Below are 19,289 nucleotides of genomic sequence, written 5' to 3'. Positions count from 1 at the left end.
TTTTTTTTTTACAGTTGGAAATCCAACGGTCCACAAAAAGTAACCGTTGAAATCCAATGGACACAAAGGTGCCACGTGTCCCAGCCAACGGTAACCTTTCAGAATCTGCGCCGCGGGCCCCACGTTTGAAAACATGTCGAAGACGCTCCCCCACGCGCGCTTGAAGTGCATGCGCCTAACGCAAAAAAAAAAAACAAAAACGTGGCTGACGTCACCTTGACATTAGCGTTGCATCATCTCCACCTCGGGCTCTAGGGTCAGCGATTCGTGCCGGGCCTGTTGCTCGGGCCCCCTTCGGCGCTGAAGCCCGCATGGGCTAGACTTGATCGCCCTACCGATTTGGTCCTGTTCTGTCCACGGTCCATCGGGCTAAAGGCCCCGTTGGACTTGCTTTTAGCCAGGACGAAGCAGCACATGTTGCATCATTTGCTACCTACTAATAGTCTAAAAGCCCTACAAATCTGCGCATTTCAATCCTTTGAATGGGACCGATATTCAAAATATTAGTGTACTCGAAACCAAACACATTGCCCCATTTGGTGGTAGGATGAGTTATTTCAATTAAACTGAACGTATAGCCCAATGTTTGGTGAGAAAAATTGTAATACGGATTAGATTGGCTACAAATCCGAAATAAGAGAAAATATGATGGGTTATGTAACCCAACCACACACATGGATTATGTGACCCATCCCTGCCAATCCAATCATATCCTTAATGTCCAATCTCATTTAACCCAACAAATGAGAGACTTGTACTACGATCCGGCGTATATGACGCTCCGTATCTTTTAAGGGTTAAACTTTTGGTGAAAAACTAAGATTCAAGTTCAACTTGTGAGAATCTCGAGAATCCTCTAATCACATTCACTCATCGTACATCGTGCGGTCAGTTTTCATCAGGTACTTTTTATATTCAATTTTAAATAAAAAAAAATTACAATGATTTCTGACCGCACGATGTACGATGAATGAATGTAATTGAAGGATCCCCGGGATCCTCACAAAGAGAATCCGACGAGGATCCTCTCTCCTAACTACGGTCTTTGAAACCGGGTGAGATATGAACTATGTGGAGAGCACTGCCTTTCGGCCAAACCTTTTCAAGTACGGCGTTAAAATCACCGGAAAAGGTTAATGAGGATTTAGTGACATGCAACAAAGGCAGGGTTTGAGAACACTGATTTGGTTGGTTAGGTTGATACATTTTTTTTTAATAAACCCTCGTATTTACGAGAGGAACTTTTTTAGTTGCTGTTAGATGCTACAAATTAAGTAGAAGAACGTTTATACCTCTTGTGCAAAAGTTTGAATTTCGACACTCTCCTTCGAACACGAATGAAGGATTTGAACCACCTTGCACGTCTATAACTTCGAAGGTCGTTGGATTGGCCATGTTATGTCGAATTTCTCCTTTGTTTTCCACCTCTCAAGACCTAGGGATGTGGTGATTTCCCTAAAGACCTAAATAGAATATTGTGAACTATGAAAAGCTTGTATTTTCTTTTATGTTTCTCTCTTACCAAATCGGCCAAAGAAATCCCGAGCATATTCCAATCTGAATCTCTCTTGATTTTCCTCTAATTATACAAAGATAATTAGGAGATATTATATTTGTTGACTTGTATTAGGATTCCTACAATTGTGGGATTCTTACCATATTTGGTTTCCTAGTTTAGGATGTAATTATTCTTTCTTTTATTATGTTAGGATTGTATATGATTGTATATATACCTTTGAATGAGATGAATACAATATCATTGAAAAGCATTTTTACATCATGGTATCAAAGCAGGTTGTCCTCATGTGAAGTCAAACAGCCACACGAGCTTCACGTCACCCAGTTGTTGTCCACATGTAGGCTTGAAAATGGCCACACGTGCGGGCGCATGTTGAGAGTTGTCCTACATCGGTAAGGGACAAGGTTTTCTATGTGCTTATATGGTCTTAGGCTACTCCCCATATTGTCAATTGGTTTTATAGTGGAACCTCAATTTCATCATGGTATCAATCCATCACTTTAATTTGGGTGAATTAATATTTGATTTATTTATTAGATAAAATCCTACTTCTCCCACTCACCTACACTGAGTGGCATAATCTCAATCAAACCATATAGTTCACATCCAGTCTTGTCTATCCACTTATATAGGAAATGGGACTTGCGACCTTGTGAGAAAAGAACATATATATTCAAGAGCATTGTTATTAAGCTATCACCAAACTAACAAGAGTGCATCACTCGGAAGGTCATCACTTTATACCCCTGACTCTTCGTAATACACAAAATTGACATTATTTCTCTCATTTTGAAATAAAAAGTAATGTCATGTTTCACAAGTATCAAATATCTATGTCTGATTTTAATAACAAGCATCATGTATCAAGTATTAAGTATCATGTGTCCATCTGGACCAACGAGAAATTTCTTTTCCTTCTAGCGTTTCTAGATCGATGTGCCCGACTCTTTTTTTGATGGTTCGAGTTGGTCTAATTGAATTTCGATCTGGGGAGATCATGCTTTTGTCATTTCAATGAATAGCTAATTGAAAAAATATTTTATTTTAAAGGGGTCTAAGGTTATGTGCCCTCTTTTATTTTCCAAGATTTATACGATTGATTCGCAGGTTTTGTGCAGTTTCTGCATGCATTAAATTGTGCTATGTCATAGATAGATAGAAGAATTATGACGAAATATTAAGTCTTACCTAATATCATTGGTTTGAAGCAATGCATGATCTGCGACGTACATCTCTTGCACCTAAAAGTAGCAATGTATTACATTTTAATTCAAATAATGTCCCACACAAATATGGGAAGCAGAAGTGACATAACACTATACTTTGACTAAAGTTACATCCATTAATATTATGTAATTGTAAATGGGGATTAGTTGTGGGATTCACTTCACATCGAATTTCAACATCTAAAATTGTTTGCCTATTTAATTATCACAATGAAATTTCAATGTTTTTTAGAAATTAAAGTGTATGTCAATTTCTTTGAACTCAATTAAATGCTTCAAATATTTCTAATTTAGGTAATATCTTGCAATGATGATCTATGATGTGCAACTTAAAAAATAGACGGTTCGGATCGTTAAAGTCCGATATGATGTGAGCCCAACAACTATTTCCCATTTTTATAAGAAAATGGAGATCCCTTCCCATTTTTCTATATCAATAATTTTATTAAAGAATAGCTTTGTTAAAGATAAATAGAGAGTAATGCTTTCTTATCATCGTTGTGTTTATATTGGTAAAATGTGAATTTGGACGACAGTTTTTGTCTTATGTTGCTTACACAAAAAAATCTGCAAGTCACATATTGCACGCATACAGTAAATTTAGGTCCTAACTACGGGAAGAGGATCCTCGCCGGATCCTCTTTGTGAGAATCTCGAGAATTCACCAATCATATTCGTTCATTATAAATCATGTTGTCAGTTTTCATTAGGTACTGTTCATATTCAATTTTAAATAAAAAAATTTACAATTATTTCTAACCACAGATGTACGATGAACAGATGTGATTGAAGGATCCGACAATGATCCTCTCTCCTAACTACGGTCTTTGAAACCGAGTGAGATGAACTATGTGGAGAGCACGGCCTTTCGGCCAAACCTTTTCAAGTACGGCGTTAAAATCACCGGAAAAGGTTAATGAGGATTTAGTGACATGCAACAAAGGCAGGGTTTGAGAACACTGATTTGGTTGGTTAGGTTGATACATTTTTTTTTAATAAACCCTTGCATTTACAGAGAGGAACTTTTTTAGTGGCTGTTGGAAGCTATAAATTAAGTAGATGAACGTTTACACCTCCTGTGCAGAAGTTTGAATTTCGAAACTCTTCTTCGAACACAAATGAAGGCTTTGAACCACCTTGCACGTCTAGAACTTTGAAGGTCGTTGGATTGGCTACGGTATGTCGAATTTGGGTGGATTAATATTTAATATTACATCAATCCATCAACTTAATTTGGGTGGATTAATGTTTGATTTATTTATGAGATAAAATCCTACTTCTCCCACTCACCTACAAAAAGTGGCATAATCTCAATCAAACCATATAGTTCACATCCAGTCTAGTTTATCCCCTTGTATAGGAAATGAGACTCTTGCGAGAAAAGAACGTATATATTCAAGAGCACTGTTATTAAGCTATCGCCAAACTAACAAGAGTGCATCATTCGGAAGGCCATCACTTTAAACCCCAGACTCTTCGTAATACACAAACTTGATATTATTTATCTCTCATTTTGAAATAAAAAGTAATGTCACAAGTATCAAATATCTATGTCTGATTTTTAATAACAAACATCATGCATCAAGTATTAAGTATCATGTATCTATCTGGACCAACGAGAAATTTCTTTTCCTTCTAACATTTCTAGATCGATGTGCCCGACTCCTTTTTTGATGGTTCGACTTAGTCTAATTGAATTTCGATCTGGGGAGATCATGCTTTTGTCATTTCAAATGAATAGCTGATTGAAAAAAATAAATAAAAAAATAAATAATTATTTTAAAGGGGTTTAAGGTTATGTGCCTCCTTTTATTTTTCAAGATTTATATGATTGATCTCGATGTATTGTCAAGATTTAATTGATATGCTGTCCAAATTCTATCAAGATGTCCTCAAGAAGGCATCAAGGCTTTTGTGGTTCTGTCGAGATACTGTCAAAAGGGCGTTGAAACTTAGTTAGGAGTATTTTAGGAAAAGAGGGTTAGTAGAGATTATAAATTTGGAGCAAGACTATTTTTAATTGATGGGTTTGTAATAAGCTATTAGATTCAATTTCCTAACTAAAATACACAATCACAATATAAGAATATAGGTCCTCCAACCATCACATGTGATCTCCTTGTGGAGGATCTTGCTTTTCTTGTACTTTCTAGTTGGCCTGATTTTGGAATGAAATGAAATATCATCTTTTATTTAAAAAAAAAAAATTATAATCACATCATATTCGAGGAGTTGATTCACTTTGTTTTTTAAACCATAATTTTATTTTTTAATTTTTTTATTAGAGCAATAGCTTACGCTAAATAATCTAAGTGTGTGTGTGAGAGGGAGGCAGATTGTCTACTCTCCCAGTAACCCTTCTCATCCCCTTTTATATTGTGCGATGACGGTTAAGCCACGTCAACATTTTATATTAATTTTTTAATAAAGATAATAAGATAAAAAACAATAAAAATATAAAATATTAACGTGGTTTAATCGTGATCGCGTAAATAAAAAATGATAAAAATGACATGATAAAAGGAAGGCAGACATTCTGCCTCTGTGTGAGAGACTTTCAAGCGCCGAGAGATCGAGGCCAAATCACTAAGGAATGAATAACAAAATGTAGATACGAGGGAGTAGAAACGCACATGACACATCACACGTGCATTACAAAGGCCTAGTTGACAGGTGTGATTGCAAATTGAATCCCTCCAACCTGCAACTTTTGTAATATTTTAATCCATCCTATCTAAAATTTTGAAGTGTCTTTCTTTCATACTGAACTTCAATTCCTTATGTCATTTCCAATTGAGATGGCTAAACATAATCCGGTCTAGATTTATAGTTTTGTAAAAAATTAGTTTTAAATAAAGTGTCAAGTCATACTCATGTAACATCTCTAATCGAAAAGGCTATGTTTAGTCCCTTCAATAATTTATTAGTTTTAAGTTTACATTTAAATTTGTTAGTTAATTTAATTAAACTACCGTTGAATGTTTTCATATCTAAACGTTGAATTTGAATCAATTGTTACAACTGAATAGCTGAGCCTCAAAAAGGTGCTAAGAAGGGACTTCATTTGGCTAGCTTGGTGCCCCTTTGGCCAAATCATCAGTTAGAGATGAACTTTTGAACAAATCAGATCATTTTTTTAGCTTTTGAACATTTAACCCTTTCCATTAGAGATGGGCTTAGGACAAAAATTTCTAACCCAAACATAGCCGAAAGGATTACAACTTTATAATCTTGTGAAGATGTGTGAATGAACTTCCTCTTCTTTTTATTTCAAAGAACTCAAGTAATTCATACTTCTGAAAAATATACACAGCCAGTCCCACCTCAATGAAACTTTAGAACGTAAAAAAATAAAATCAATAAAAAATATAAATCAACATTGCTACTAAAGTACTAGTTTATGCTACATTCGGAGCGTAGCATATAAGAGAGTCCGCATTGATATCTGTTATGTACTTCGACTTCTCCAATCAGCATTCTATCGACTTTTTTTCCAGAGGAACGAGACCGCCACGGAGCCACCAGGGCCCTAATCTGACTTATCGATCTTGATCCACAATCTAACTGTTGCTTTGAGTTTCAGACAGCTCAACACGATGTGACCTGTGCGACGCAAAAACCTTCGATATGTAAAGATCATTCTAAGTGGTTATCAGGTATTTGATACAAGACCAGATATTTCAGCTGCCGAGTAACCATTACTATTTCTCAGCGAACATGTTTAACTTGTATGATACTCACCCTATAAAAAAACTTATATGATACACCAGGGTTTCTTGAGCTACTTCAAATTCCAAATGACAGTTTTCTTACCTTCAGTTATGCACCCACAAGGTTTCCCAAGAGAGACTTCTCATTTCGGGCGTGACCAGTGGGTCCCACAGCCGGAGGTGCATGCACGGTGATTGGCAGAACCCACTCACTTCTGTCTCTACCCTCTATCAAAAGAGGATGTTCGTACCTGGAGCAAAAAGAATCCAGGATTTTGGAAACAGCTGAAATTAGCACATCCTCTGGTACATTTACATTAATTAAATGCAAATGCAAGAGGTTTATTAGGAATGTTTGATTGGCACTTGCTGTAACCTTATCTTCTTAAAAATAAAAATATAAGCAATAATACATGTACACCCTGGTGCGGGCTCAATCCCCCCACCCCAAACATTTAACAATTTAACAATTTAACCCACTAACGCTATCGTTTGTCAAAAAAGAAAACTGCATACTAATAAGCACGAAAATAAGAACTCATAAATCCTGAACTTAGCATGACAACCTCTTGCAGCAGTGTAATCAAAAGGTCAAGAGATAAGAAGCTCATGAATGATTCCACATGGTCGGTCATACCTGGTCCAATCCACATTCTTCGGAGTGGTAAAAAATTCAAATCGAAGTTCCCATTGTACAGAAACATGGGGAGTGGAAAAAGACATAGGCCCATCCATGGGAATGGAGAAAAGAAAACTTGTCTGCACCAAGTCCGCTACAACCTCATAATGATCACTCTGGATCTACAAAATTAAATAAGATCCGTCAAGCATGACAAAACAAAACCATTAAAATATGACTCTGGATCTACAAAATTACATAAGATCCGTCAAGCATGACAAAACAAAATCATTAAAATATGTAACCAGTAAATATCCTTCATAACCTAACATCTGATCGGTTCTCTGCCGTTACTCTATAATCAATTAAATTAACCAGGATTAATAAATGGAGCGATGTGGTTTATTGACCAACATGCAAAGTTCACAACATGATTTGATAAAATGGTATACAAAGCTCAAAATATGAAAGGTTGGTTTCTACGGTGAAAGCGTAGAGAAGAGCGACCTCTGGTACATGATTGCACGTACCCTTAAATAAATCAGAGAGGACAGTAAACATGGTAAATTTGATTTGGTTTACGATGATTTATATCCATTACATGAGCTTCTGTAATTGCTTTATTTCAAAGATAATGCCTGCCTTCCTCATTTGTAAACATAGGTATAATATGGAAATAAGAACCAGCAGTCCAATTAAAAAGTTAGTAACCTCTCATTTGAAAATTAAATACAAGAAACTAGCAGTAGTTCTTTCCAAGGTGTATTTGTATTGAACGTACAGACGAAATTACGCTGCGTTCCCTTCCAAACTTCCTATTTTTCATTTCTTTTTCGTTTCTTATATTAATATAAGAAATACAGCATAGCACCCTCTTCTTTACACACTCCAGCATTCATATTACATCCAAAAACTCAATCCAAAGTTGATGACCGAACAGAAAATATACAACCCCCCACAACTTTGATTCATGTGTAAACCATTACCCATCAGAACCTACTTTGCTTAACCATTATTATTAAAAGGTATTTTTGGAGCAAACTATGTCCCTAACTTTATACAACATAGTGCAGAGTTAATACGAATCAAACCAACATCATCAAAGAGAACCACACAGCACAACCCATGCCTTCCACAGACCAAAGATTTCATTATTAAATATTTTATCAAAGTATGATTCAAGTACAATGAAACGTGACAACGGCTACTGAAGTCACCCTTTCAGAGTTGGCCTAATATTTCAAACATATTTCCTAAGCACATAGAAGGACCGTCTTCAAACTGAACAAAACACTTTTAGATCTGTAGAAACTTCTCAATAGCACAAGAAAATCTTGATTATGAGAACATCAACACCCAATCAACTCAAAATCTTGTAGTTGTGAATAAGACCTCAAATGAGAGCACATTCTTTCCAGGTTTTGGAAACAATTTCCATTTAAGGGTTGTTTGTGGTTTTTTGAAAGATACAGCTACTTCACATCCCAAAATCTGTATCTTAGGGTCTGTGTCATGCCAAAACCTTAGATAGAAAAAGATCAAAACTAATCCCAGATACTAGAAGCTATTGATGTTAACTCTTAACAACTGTTCCTTAAAACTTCAATAAATTGGCATATTTTTAGGTATGGTTTTGAAGCACTTCTCATTCAATTGATAGCTAGAAATAAAAAAAGTCATACCTTTGTTATTGTGGGAGAATTCCTCCGAGAAGGATGCACAAAGCGCTGGCTAATAGTTTCTGAAGTCTCCAATGTTATAGAAACCTGAAAAACAGAGCCAGGCAGTGATATCTGTAAACCTTTTCCAAACACTATAATTGCTTTCAATATTACTTCTAATTGCATCTACCTCAAGGCATCTTCTAGCTCCTTCTTCATGAAAGAAAGTAAGAGTTCCACCAATCTATTTTCACGGAGAGATAAATAACATTCACAACCACCAGATAAAGAAAATGATGCAAAACAGGCAGATGAGAAACTATAAACAAACGAAATTACCATGTCACAGAAGTAATAATTGGAATCAGAATTTTTTGGGGAAAATCTAAGCAGAACTCGGTCATCCAGCCGGATATTGTATGACCTCCCTCGAATGAAGCCCTCTGCTGCAGAAAACATTCACTGAAAATTAGTGTTCAAGGACTTATTACAAAAACAGAAACAATTGCATCGAAGATGTATAAGAAGAATAAGAAGTGCACTAATTTACATGCTAAGGTTTCAACTGCTCCAGATGCTGGTGAAGAAGATGGCCTTGCTTCATCATCCAAAGAAAGGCACTTTGTGAGATTCTGCTGCTGCCTTGGAGAGCCAATAGCAGATGAAATCGGGGGCAATGGAAGATCTGTTTGACAAAGTGATTTGCCAATTAGAAGGCTAAACTTCTGACAAGTGTCTTGTAAGGAAATAGAAAAACAATAGCTCAAGGAAATTCTGAACAAATGGCAATAGTAATTGAACAAAATAAAAGGGAAAAGAAACAATAACAATAACTCAGCAAAATGGTTCAAATAACACAGAAACAATTCTGGAAATAAGCACAGAAAATGGCAAGAACAGAACATAGGACTTGAAGCTTTTTCTAGATGGTAATAGAACTCACTAGCACCAGTATCATATAAGACTTCAGCCATAGAGAGCCGTGGGATTGCAAGATTTGAAGATAAACTCGTACGTTCTCCTTCAAGATAGGCGTTATCCTTATTTGAAGACCGTTGGGACTGCAAGGATAGTGAACTTCCGAATGTTCTGTTTAAATGTTCTTTCATGGGATTGTACGAAGAAACGGATGAGATCTCATCCCTTGAGCTTTCATACCCTTCTTCAACCCCATCATATGTTTCATTTGCTCTCACCTGTAAGATGAATTAGTTCACCTTATTAATGATAAAATGGATGAGTAAATTTGTTATTTCGAAATTCAAGAGACAAATATTGCTGAAATAGGGAACTCTATAATGACTTTGCATGCCTGAAAAGAAAGAAACGCAATTCCTAGAAACATATTAATGAAGAAAGACATTGTGGTAATATGAGCATACCCAATCAGAGTCCCCATCCATCTCTTTCCAATACATATCCATTTGGATGGTTACAGAAGGTACAATCCCTGTAAACACATAATTGACAGATATATCTCAAAACATTATCCAACATGCATAGACTATTATTTCAAAATATGTATATCAAACCAAAAATGGATATATCTAAAATTAGAAAAAATTATTAAAATGATTAAGATGCAGGAACTCGAAAATAAGACATAGTTTAGTGTAGACTACACTTTACTGATACAAGGATAATTACTTGAGAAAAGATGAAAATGTATTATAAGCAAAATATGAGCAGTATCCAAGGGCTTGTCTATTGCCCAAAAGAACTTGAATTGCAACATTTATATACCGTAACACAAATTAATTACTACTCTTACACAATTGACAGAGATCTTACCTACGTTAAAGAAATTGGCACAGGAATCTTTACTTTTTATCTAAAATTGATTCTATCACATCACCAAGTTGACAGTTCTAATTTATTGTAATGGTTTCATTTAATAAATACAATTAGTACAGAAGATGCCATGTAATAACATAGAGGGTCCAATAAGGCTCTCATAAATGATCTACTAGATGAATAAGAAGCTCAATTCCAATATATTTTCCAAGTCTGATGCATGAAATACGATGATTTACTTCTGATCAGAACCACTATACCAGTGGCTAATGGTCCCTCCAATTCAGCTTCAAAATTACTCATTTCAGGCTGAAGTTATTTATTTCAAGCCATATCTTGAACCTAAAAAGAACTTCCAAGAGAGAAGCAGTGACACACAGGTTTACATCCCAGAGTAATAAAAATAAAGGAAAAACTTACCATCTGTAAGACCTTCCATTCCCAATCCACTGGTTTTCTGAGTGACCCATACTTGTACTGGAACACGAGCTTCCTGGATGTTTAAAGTTGATGAGGTTCACACATCAAAATGCGGACATATCACCTCAATATAGAAAAGAAGACTAGCATGTACAGGAAGAGGTATTTTTACCAATATCTACCTAAGTGTAGATTCACACTCACACATGAACACAACTCTCTATGGATATTTACATATGTATGACATAAGCACATGTTTGATAATGACAACCACGTATGCAAAATGTTGATTATGTTTAAAACAGAATCTGGATGAAAATATAAAGTATATGATTACTGCATATACTGATAACTACAGATAAGCCTTTGGTATATTTTTGACCAGATTCCATTCTTATAATTGATTAGTGAATAGTCCTAATGTACCATTCAAATTTAGCAAAGAATGCTTCAGAGAATGTATCACAAGGATAATTGACAAGCCCAATTCTTTTTCTTTTCCCATTCCCTCCAAATGTGAATATTTTTTTCATGATCAAATTGACAAGCCCATTTCTCAATCAACATAATCATGTATAAAGTTTGTTAAAGAACAAAGTTTATCAGGGTGAAATACAAGCACGCTATGATATTAAGAGGCAGAAAATATAATAATACAATAAAGCAGTGCCTAATCTATCATACAGGAGAACAGTCATGTCAACAGCCATCATAATAAGTCAAAGAAAACCAACCATTTCAGGAAAATCTTTCACTGATTCTCCACGAGAGTGGGCATTCTCCAATATCAGCCATTGTCCAGACATTGTACTTCTAACATAGTACATATATCGAAGGGTAGCACCTTTGTACGATGGTGGTATAACGGGGGCCAGCAACGACCGCACAACATCTGCAGAAAACATTGAATATTATAAAATTTCATAATCAATAGATCAGGTTCATGTTACCACTCCTTTGACAACAATAAAGCACAAGCCTAAATTTGGTTTAGAAATGAAACTCTTATTAATGTAGTGCTTGTAGAATGTCCTTTAACTAAGTAGCTCAGATAACCACACCCCCCAACCCCATTCTCTCTCTCTCTCTCTCTCTCTCTCTCTCTCTCTCTCTCGATCTCTCTATCTCTCCTGCTTTTCAACCTTCCTAATGTGAATATCTGGTTTATCCTTTGAGCAACATCGTGGTTGAATTCTTATGTAATGAGATGTAAGGTTGTCGAAACTAAAGTGATATTTTGGAAGAAAAGGCCCACTGCTTTATAATTCTAGTCTTTGAGTTAATTTTGGCGGCTCGTTGGTTTATTACTACAGAGTACATGTTACCTTCCCTAGTTCAGTATCTTATTCATTCTTAAGACCAATCTTAACCACCTTCGATGAAGTCCATTTAGCATTCAAAAGAACAACAAAAACACTAACTATTCTAACAAATACGATAGATCGATTGATATTTCTCAATTTAAATCCTAACATCTTCAACTTAAAATACACGAACACAACGCTGCATCGAAAATTTCACAAGTCACGAACTTCACTCACATGATTTCGTACCCCCGGGTGAAACAATCTGATTCGTAACCAGGGCGGGAGTCGAGCACTCCATGAACACATATTCACCTAAATGTCTCACGTAACAAACAACACAAACACACAAGTAAATAGCCTAAAAAAAGGCAATCAAATCATACAATTCGTTCAGCTTTTCTGCATTTGTTTCTACCTCTCCTCTGTCTGGATCCAGCCGTCGGTTTCTGCGTGGCGAACCACTGAGAATCGAGCTTCTCAATCCCCTTAATCTCAAACCACAGGCGCTCGATCAAGAGCGAGTAAGCCGAACCGTCATTGCTGCTAGGGTTCGAAATCTCGATGGTGATGACGATAGGATCGCCGGGCCTGTAGACTTCCTTGTCGGTTTGGAGCTTGAGAGTCGGGAGGAGCTCGCTGGTCACTGTCTTGGCGTCCGAACCGAGGCCTCCGAAAATGGCGGATAACCTGCGCGGCAACATTTGCGTCGTTTTGACTCCGATTCTTCTTTAATCGTGGATCTTGATGGGGGAAAATCTCAGAGCTCGGAACGGTGTGGCAGTGGAGGTTAGAGTGCGGGTCGTGGAGAACGACGGTGTCCTGGTTGCTCTTTCATTGCTCTTTCTTCTTCTTCGTCTTCCTGTCTACAGCAGAGTCACAGTCGCAGGGGACGGGAGTCTTTTTCAGTTTGGTTTTTGGTAGATGCCACCGGTTCTTTTTTATTTTATTTTTTTTAATTACGTGCGATTCAGATAAAATATAAGTTCTTTAAGACCTACTTTAATTCTTGGACAAAATTCAAAATGTTAGGTTCTAAACTTAACTCAATTTGTTCTAATCTTTTACGGCAAATATATGTTTTAATTCAAAACTTCATTTCTAGAGCAAATTTAGGCCAGGATTTCCCTAGATAAGTAAGGTTTGTATATATGTATTTTTTTTAGTTTTATATTTATAAATTAATTAATCTAAGCTAAGACCTAATAACAACCAGTCTCGACAGACTCCTCGTCATCTCCGGTCACCTAGATCAATCATTAACTTTCCGACTCTCTTTCAGATCCATTTCACAACCAACTTTCATGCAAAATATACCAAATTGAAGTTGAGAGTGACAAGATTACGATTTTACCTGAATCGAAGCCAAAATGTGGTCGAATGTGACTGGAAAATGACCTGGAAGTCTCGGTCTGTTTGGGCTTCTTCAAATCCATGACAGATTCGAGCATTCAAAGCTAAGATCTCAGTCCAGAAATGGTGATGAATTTTTTGGCGGTGCTAACTTCATCCAATTTAACGAGGAAATGGTAGGAAAAAATAAAGAAAAAGATAAGATCATAATAAAATATTAATAATTTATATATTAAATAATATAATATTATAATTTGTTATTTTCCAGCTTCTTAGTCCAATACTGCACCAAACGCTTCACTAAGTTAGTCCAGTTTAGTCTAGTCTAAGCCAGTCCAGCTTAGTCCTTGAAGTTAATCCGATATCGACAAACCAACGACAAAACATCTAATGGTCTAAATTTAAATCCAACACCTACAGTAATTTAAAAAAAAATCATTTTATGTGTTTCACATTCTTTTATACTATTCCACGAGTTTCATGGTGTCAGTTTAGTGGTTTTTCAATATTTATCGATATCTAAATGTTTTAAAGTTAAAATATCCATAGAATTAAATTAAGATAGTCTACATAAATATTTTTTTAAATTACTTTAAGAAAAAAATTATTCTAAATTTATTTTTTAATAATCTCGGACTAAAAACTTAACTCATAAAACCATCTCCAACTCTTGGAATAAAACCTAAAATTTTTTGCCCTGAAAATTTAGGTTTTAACCCATGAACAGTTTTTTTGCTCCAACCCATATAACCTAAAATTTTAGCCCCAGATTATTAAAGAATGAATTTAGGTTAATTTTTTTTAACTTAACTTTAAAAAAAATTATGTAGACTATTCTAAATTAATTTTATGAACATTTTGACCTAAAAATATTTAAATTCTGATAAATATTGAAAAATCACTAAATCGACACATGAAACTCATAAAACACTATGGAAGAATATGAAACACATGATAGAGATTAGAAGAATTGTAAATGGGAAGAAATGGTTTTGGAAGATGGTAGAAAGAAAAATTGAAAGAATTGTAGGAGAAAAGTGAGTTTTGTATGGATGTTTGAACAAATACATAGGTATTTATAGTGAATTTTTAGTTAAATAAATTTTGTTAATTATTTTAGCCATTAGATTTAAATTTGAGTAATTAGATTTTTTTTTTTTTACCGTTAAATTTGATTATATTCAATCTCATCTATTGGATTCAATAAATATATAAATATAAAACTAAAAAAATGTTTGAATGTGGACCGTTGGATGAACCAATGACCTAATTGATTGTGGCCGCCAGATCATAAAAGAGTCGTTGGGCTCAGTTACCCTTCAGAGACCAGGGCAAATAGCCCCATGTGAGTGGGCCATATTCTCTGGGCTCCACCAAGTTTTTTGGGCTAAATCTTAGAGGGAAATTGAGTTTTTTTTTAAGTTTTAACACTTAACCCAATTTTAGAACAAAGGTTGGAGAGAAATGGAGGGGGGATAGAAGGGAAAATTTAGGACTTACTCCAAGGGTTGGAGTTGGTCTAAGGGTTGGAGAAGAAAAATTGTTTCTTGTTGTAGGCATAGTTTACTAAACAATTATGGGGCTAGGAGAAGAGGTGTGACTAGGAGATAGGAGAATGTGAATTGTTTATTTTTCCCCTCATTGGCGGTTTTAGTTTGGGACAGAAACTAGTTTTATTAATCAATTCTCAGCCGTTTCTCTTCACCTCTGCATCCCTTTCCCCTTCGCAACCTTCCTACTCATCCGCCGCCAAACCCTAACCACAAAACCCGCCTCCACCGCCTCTGACTTCGTCCGCACCCTCTCCACCGCCGCCGCCGTCGCCGAAACCTACGACGACCTAGATGGAGTTTCAATGAAGGGAATCAGGAAGAACCTTGATATGGTTGTGGTGAATGGTAGCGAGGAGAGACGTTACCCCAGAAATTTGAATCTTTCGTTTGCTTATGTGGAAGGGGAGAGCTTGTTGATGGGGTTGAAGGAAGTAGCGGTGTCGAGTGGGAGTGCCTGTACCAGTGCGAGTTTGGAGCCCTCATACGTGTTGAGGGCTTTGAATATCAAAGCTACAGGTCAACGAAGGTTGCATATCGGAGGACTTGAACCTTACTTGGGAAGTTCTTGCTGAACCAATACAGACGGTTATTCGAAGATACGGAGTTCCTGAGCCCTACGAGAAGTTGAAAGAACTAACCAAAGGAAGAGCTGTTACCAAGGAGAGTACAGTAGATTTTATACAAGGCCTGGAATTACCTAATGAAGCCAAGACCAATCTGCTAAAGTTAACGCCGCATAGTTATGTCAGAGCAGCTGTTGAATTGGCTAGGACTCTTGATTTAGTCACATAGCCGTAGATTCAGCAAAGGGCGCGGGTGAAGGTGTTATGAGCCAACAATTATACAGTTGCGGAATGTTTTCTTTTCTTCTTTTCCGACTTCTTTGTACTTGAGGATCCTACATTTTTATGTCATTCAGGTGTTTTCATTAGCGAGGGCTCCGACGCACCCTTCAACCACATTTTGTAACTGTCACATTGTGAGACCGCAGACAACCATGCGTTCGATTTTGATCCAACATTTTATTCATGTTGGCGAAAACAGAGTAGAATTATTAGCGAGGGCCCCGTGTTGTTATGTTTCCTTGGCATTTGATATGGGCAAAGATAGGCGAGGATGATACATTTGTTGGTCTGATATATTGTTTTTTTTGCTTGGGTTTTGTATGGGTTGAATAACTATTTTTCACTACAGAAATGTTTCAATATGATATATGAATATTGTGGTGAACGTTGGAATAACGGTTTGTTACTTGGTAGTTTGGTTCTTTTTCATACATAATATGCATATATTCATGAGTATGGAGAAGACACAAGATTGCGCACTTGAGACACTGATCATAGGAAATGGTTGCATTTTAGTCGCTTCTTGTGCTCTTTAGTTTGGCATTTTGTTGCAGACTCGATAGTCATAAATACTTATTTAAGTCTTGCTCTCACATAGTAGGGTTTACGGACAAGGAACACTTGCAAATGTCAATGAAAGAGTATCTCATGGTGTATTGCCTGGAATCCAGAATAGGCTTTGAGTGGAAGAAGTGATGATAAGACAATTAGGAGGATGAGGTTAATATTGGCATCTTATTAGGGGCAGTCCGTCGGTATTTGATTGCAGAATCTTTCTATAGCAGGAGCATACGGCCAATACATCACTATAAGGTACCTCTACCCCTACCCATCATGTCCATATTCATATTCTGCTTCATTGTCCCAACACTCCTTTGGTAGCACTTGTGTTGTCGTAGTACACCGTCAACGACGTCGTCTCCATTTGATACGAACCAGTTGTGATGCAACCAAACACACACAACCATTTTCAACATAAGGGGTCACTTCAACTTATACCACACGGAAATTCAATGAAATTATTCTGCTTCAAATTGTTTTTTCCTTTGATGTGTCTTGGTGATGCACCTGCCAATCCATAGGAGAATATATGTACTGTGACCCCTTTTGCCAGGAAGGCTTTACGATTGGTCAATTCTAATCAGAATTATACCATCAGCGTTTATGCTATATTCTGTAAAGATTATAAACTAAGATGGGTAAGCAGTAATCTAGACATTGGTTTGGAAATTATAATAAGCAGTTTAGAATCGAATCTATGTTTGTTTTTTTTTATAACTTCAAAGTCACAATCGGTGTCGATGTCGGTGCTGTAGAACCTAAACTCCCTAAACAACAACCCACAATTGAAAGGACCAAAATTAGGGACTAAAAATTGAATTGGGGTGTGGGTTTTGCAATTTGCACAATAAAATTTGATGGGTTTGTGGTGAAAATTCGAATGGAGGTGTAGAAAACGGGAAAAATTACAAATTTTAAAGGGGTTTGCATGTGAAACACAACATATACCTATTAAAATTTGGACCAAGAAAAACAAATAATGGATAATAGTGTTCAAATTTGAACAACTTAAAAAAAAAAAAAAAAAAAAAAAAAGAGTCATGTCCCGTTCCGCCCATAAAATTGTACCAAACAACAGCGGAACATGGGTATTTTAGTCATTTTAATCTTTTGGTTCCGTTCCGTCCATGTGCTACCAAACGTCTTGTTCCGTCCTGCGCGTACCAAACATAACACAGAACATCTGTTCCGTCCCGTCCCATCCCGTCCCGTCTGCGTACCAAACGCTACCTTATGGAGGCCATATGGAGAGAGAGGGTGTGGCATATAGAGATAAAAGAGAGAGATGTGCAATTGTAGGCGTATTCTATTCCACCCCATTGTGCTTTTATTTATAGTAGTAGGATAGGTAAAAACCTTTCCATTTAGGATTACAACATTTAATAGGTAATCTACTCCTAATAGGAATATAAGATACATTCCCATATCTACTAGGATTTAAACAATCACATTTCTAATCTAATAGGACTGCAACATTCTCCCTTGAGTGTGTAAATACTCAAGTAAATGGCGCATCAGGTCTTCAGTGATGAAGCAAGTACAATTGATGAAGTTGTCGGCACAATGAGTGAATGCGAGTCTCAAATCAACGAAAGAATGCATAAAAAGTAAAACACACAAAACCTTGCTATGGTAAAACCCAAGGTGGGAGAAAAACCCATAGACTAAGGAGAAAAGTGAGAAATTGTATTAAGTCAAAACTATACATCTTTTGGACGCAAGTAGAAGAGCTCACAAGGGTATGATCAGCCGAGGATGGGTGCCTCGTTAAAACTTAGTTAGATAGCAAAAACCCAGTGGGAAAATGCTCCTAATCGTAGGAAAAAAGAGTACATTAAGATCAAGTGAGTATACTTCTGGATACTCTCCCTAAGTTTGACATAACTTCCAAATGAGAACTACAAGCATTGCATATGATAGTTAGGCATATTAATTCCTCGAACAAGCTTCTGGAAGGTTGACTTCAACAGTGACGTGGTGTAGAGGTCAGCAAGGTTATTTGGGATCAGCTTGCATGACTTCAATCTCCTGATGCTTTGCTAATGTAGAAGTGGATGCAATATATCTTGGCGTTGACTTTGTTGATGTATCATGTCTTGGTTGGTTGGATACATGTGGCATAATCTTCATGGATGGTCGTCAGGACTCAACGATGAATGAAAACACAACAAGTACTTCGAATATGCTCAACAAGAATTCCTAAGCATGTCTCGCTTGTGGCGTAGTGAAGTGAGGTGAGTCTTGGAACGATTCAAAGATTTCGCAACTAAGGTCATACCGTGGACCTTCAAGATATTGCGACATCCCTAATTGTAAAGATATAACCATTTGGGGATTTTGCCTTGTGCAGGTTTGATAGTAACCTGTCTTAGCATAACAAACAAGGCAAACATCATTTCGAGGATCCCCGGGGGGGGGGGGTTGGATCCGCTCGAGATGCGTTAGGATTGCCCATGTAGTACCTTCAGGGTACGTCTTTGATACCAATTCAATGGTTGCATGTAGGCACAGTGCTGCATCTTTACCAAGATCAATAACAAATGAGATGTTATGTCTAAATACAATGAGCTAAGTACAACGAAGCGCAAAGTTGAACTTAGATATGGAATTTCGGATTCCATAACCTCTTTAAGGGTCTCATTTTCATATAACGTATGGACGATCAAAGGTATACTCAAAAGTGACACATTCAGGGTGTAGTTCGACTGGTAGACCAAAATACTG

The 19,289-nt window shown here is 36.6% G+C and overlaps 1 protein-coding gene across 1 annotated transcript; it reads right to left on the bottom strand.

Moving 5' to 3' along the window:
* Positions 1-5,987: 5,987 nt before the first annotated feature.
* On the bottom strand, positions 5,988-13,206 carry LOC103965504. Its single transcript, XM_009378572.3, has 13 exons — positions 12,672-13,206; positions 12,491-12,568; positions 11,684-11,841; positions 10,950-11,022; positions 10,118-10,185; positions 9,679-9,931; positions 9,286-9,420; positions 9,075-9,181; positions 8,926-8,979; positions 8,757-8,840; positions 7,093-7,256; positions 6,559-6,706; positions 5,988-6,348 (listed from the first exon to the last, which is right to left on the bottom strand). The coding sequence occupies exons 1-12, from the start codon at positions 12,955-12,957 to the stop codon at positions 6,565-6,567; spliced, it is 1,602 nt and encodes a 533-aa protein (XP_009376847.2). The 5' UTR covers positions 12,958-13,206; the 3' UTR covers positions 5,988-6,348; positions 6,559-6,564.
* Positions 13,207-19,289: the final 6,083 nt, after the last annotated feature.

The sequence above is a fragment of a genome, unplaced genomic scaffold, assembly GCF_019419815.1.
Source record: "Pyrus x bretschneideri cultivar Hongxiangsu unplaced genomic scaffold, Pyrus_bretschneideri_v1 Contig35, whole genome shotgun sequence".
Taxonomy (NCBI): Eukaryota; Viridiplantae; Streptophyta; class Magnoliopsida; order Rosales; family Rosaceae; genus Pyrus; species Pyrus x bretschneideri.
Note: the sequence above shows the minus strand (reverse complement) of the source record. Positions and strands in the feature narration are given on the sequence as shown.

Bases quoted from the DNA above. Each gene is read 5' to 3' on its own strand.
- LOC103965504 (XM_009378572.3), bottom strand. From the start codon at position 12,957: ATGTTGCCGCGCAGGTTATCCGCCATTTTCGGAGGCCTCGGTTCGGAC. The intron at 9,182-9,285 runs GTAAATTAGTGC...TGTTTTCTGCAG, and splicing joins AGCAGTTGAAACCTTAGCAT to CAGAGGGCTTCATTCGAGGG. The intron at 8,841-8,925 runs GTAGATGCAATT...TCTGTTTTTCAG, and splicing joins GAGCTAGAAGATGCCTTGAG to GTTTCTATAACATTGGAGAC.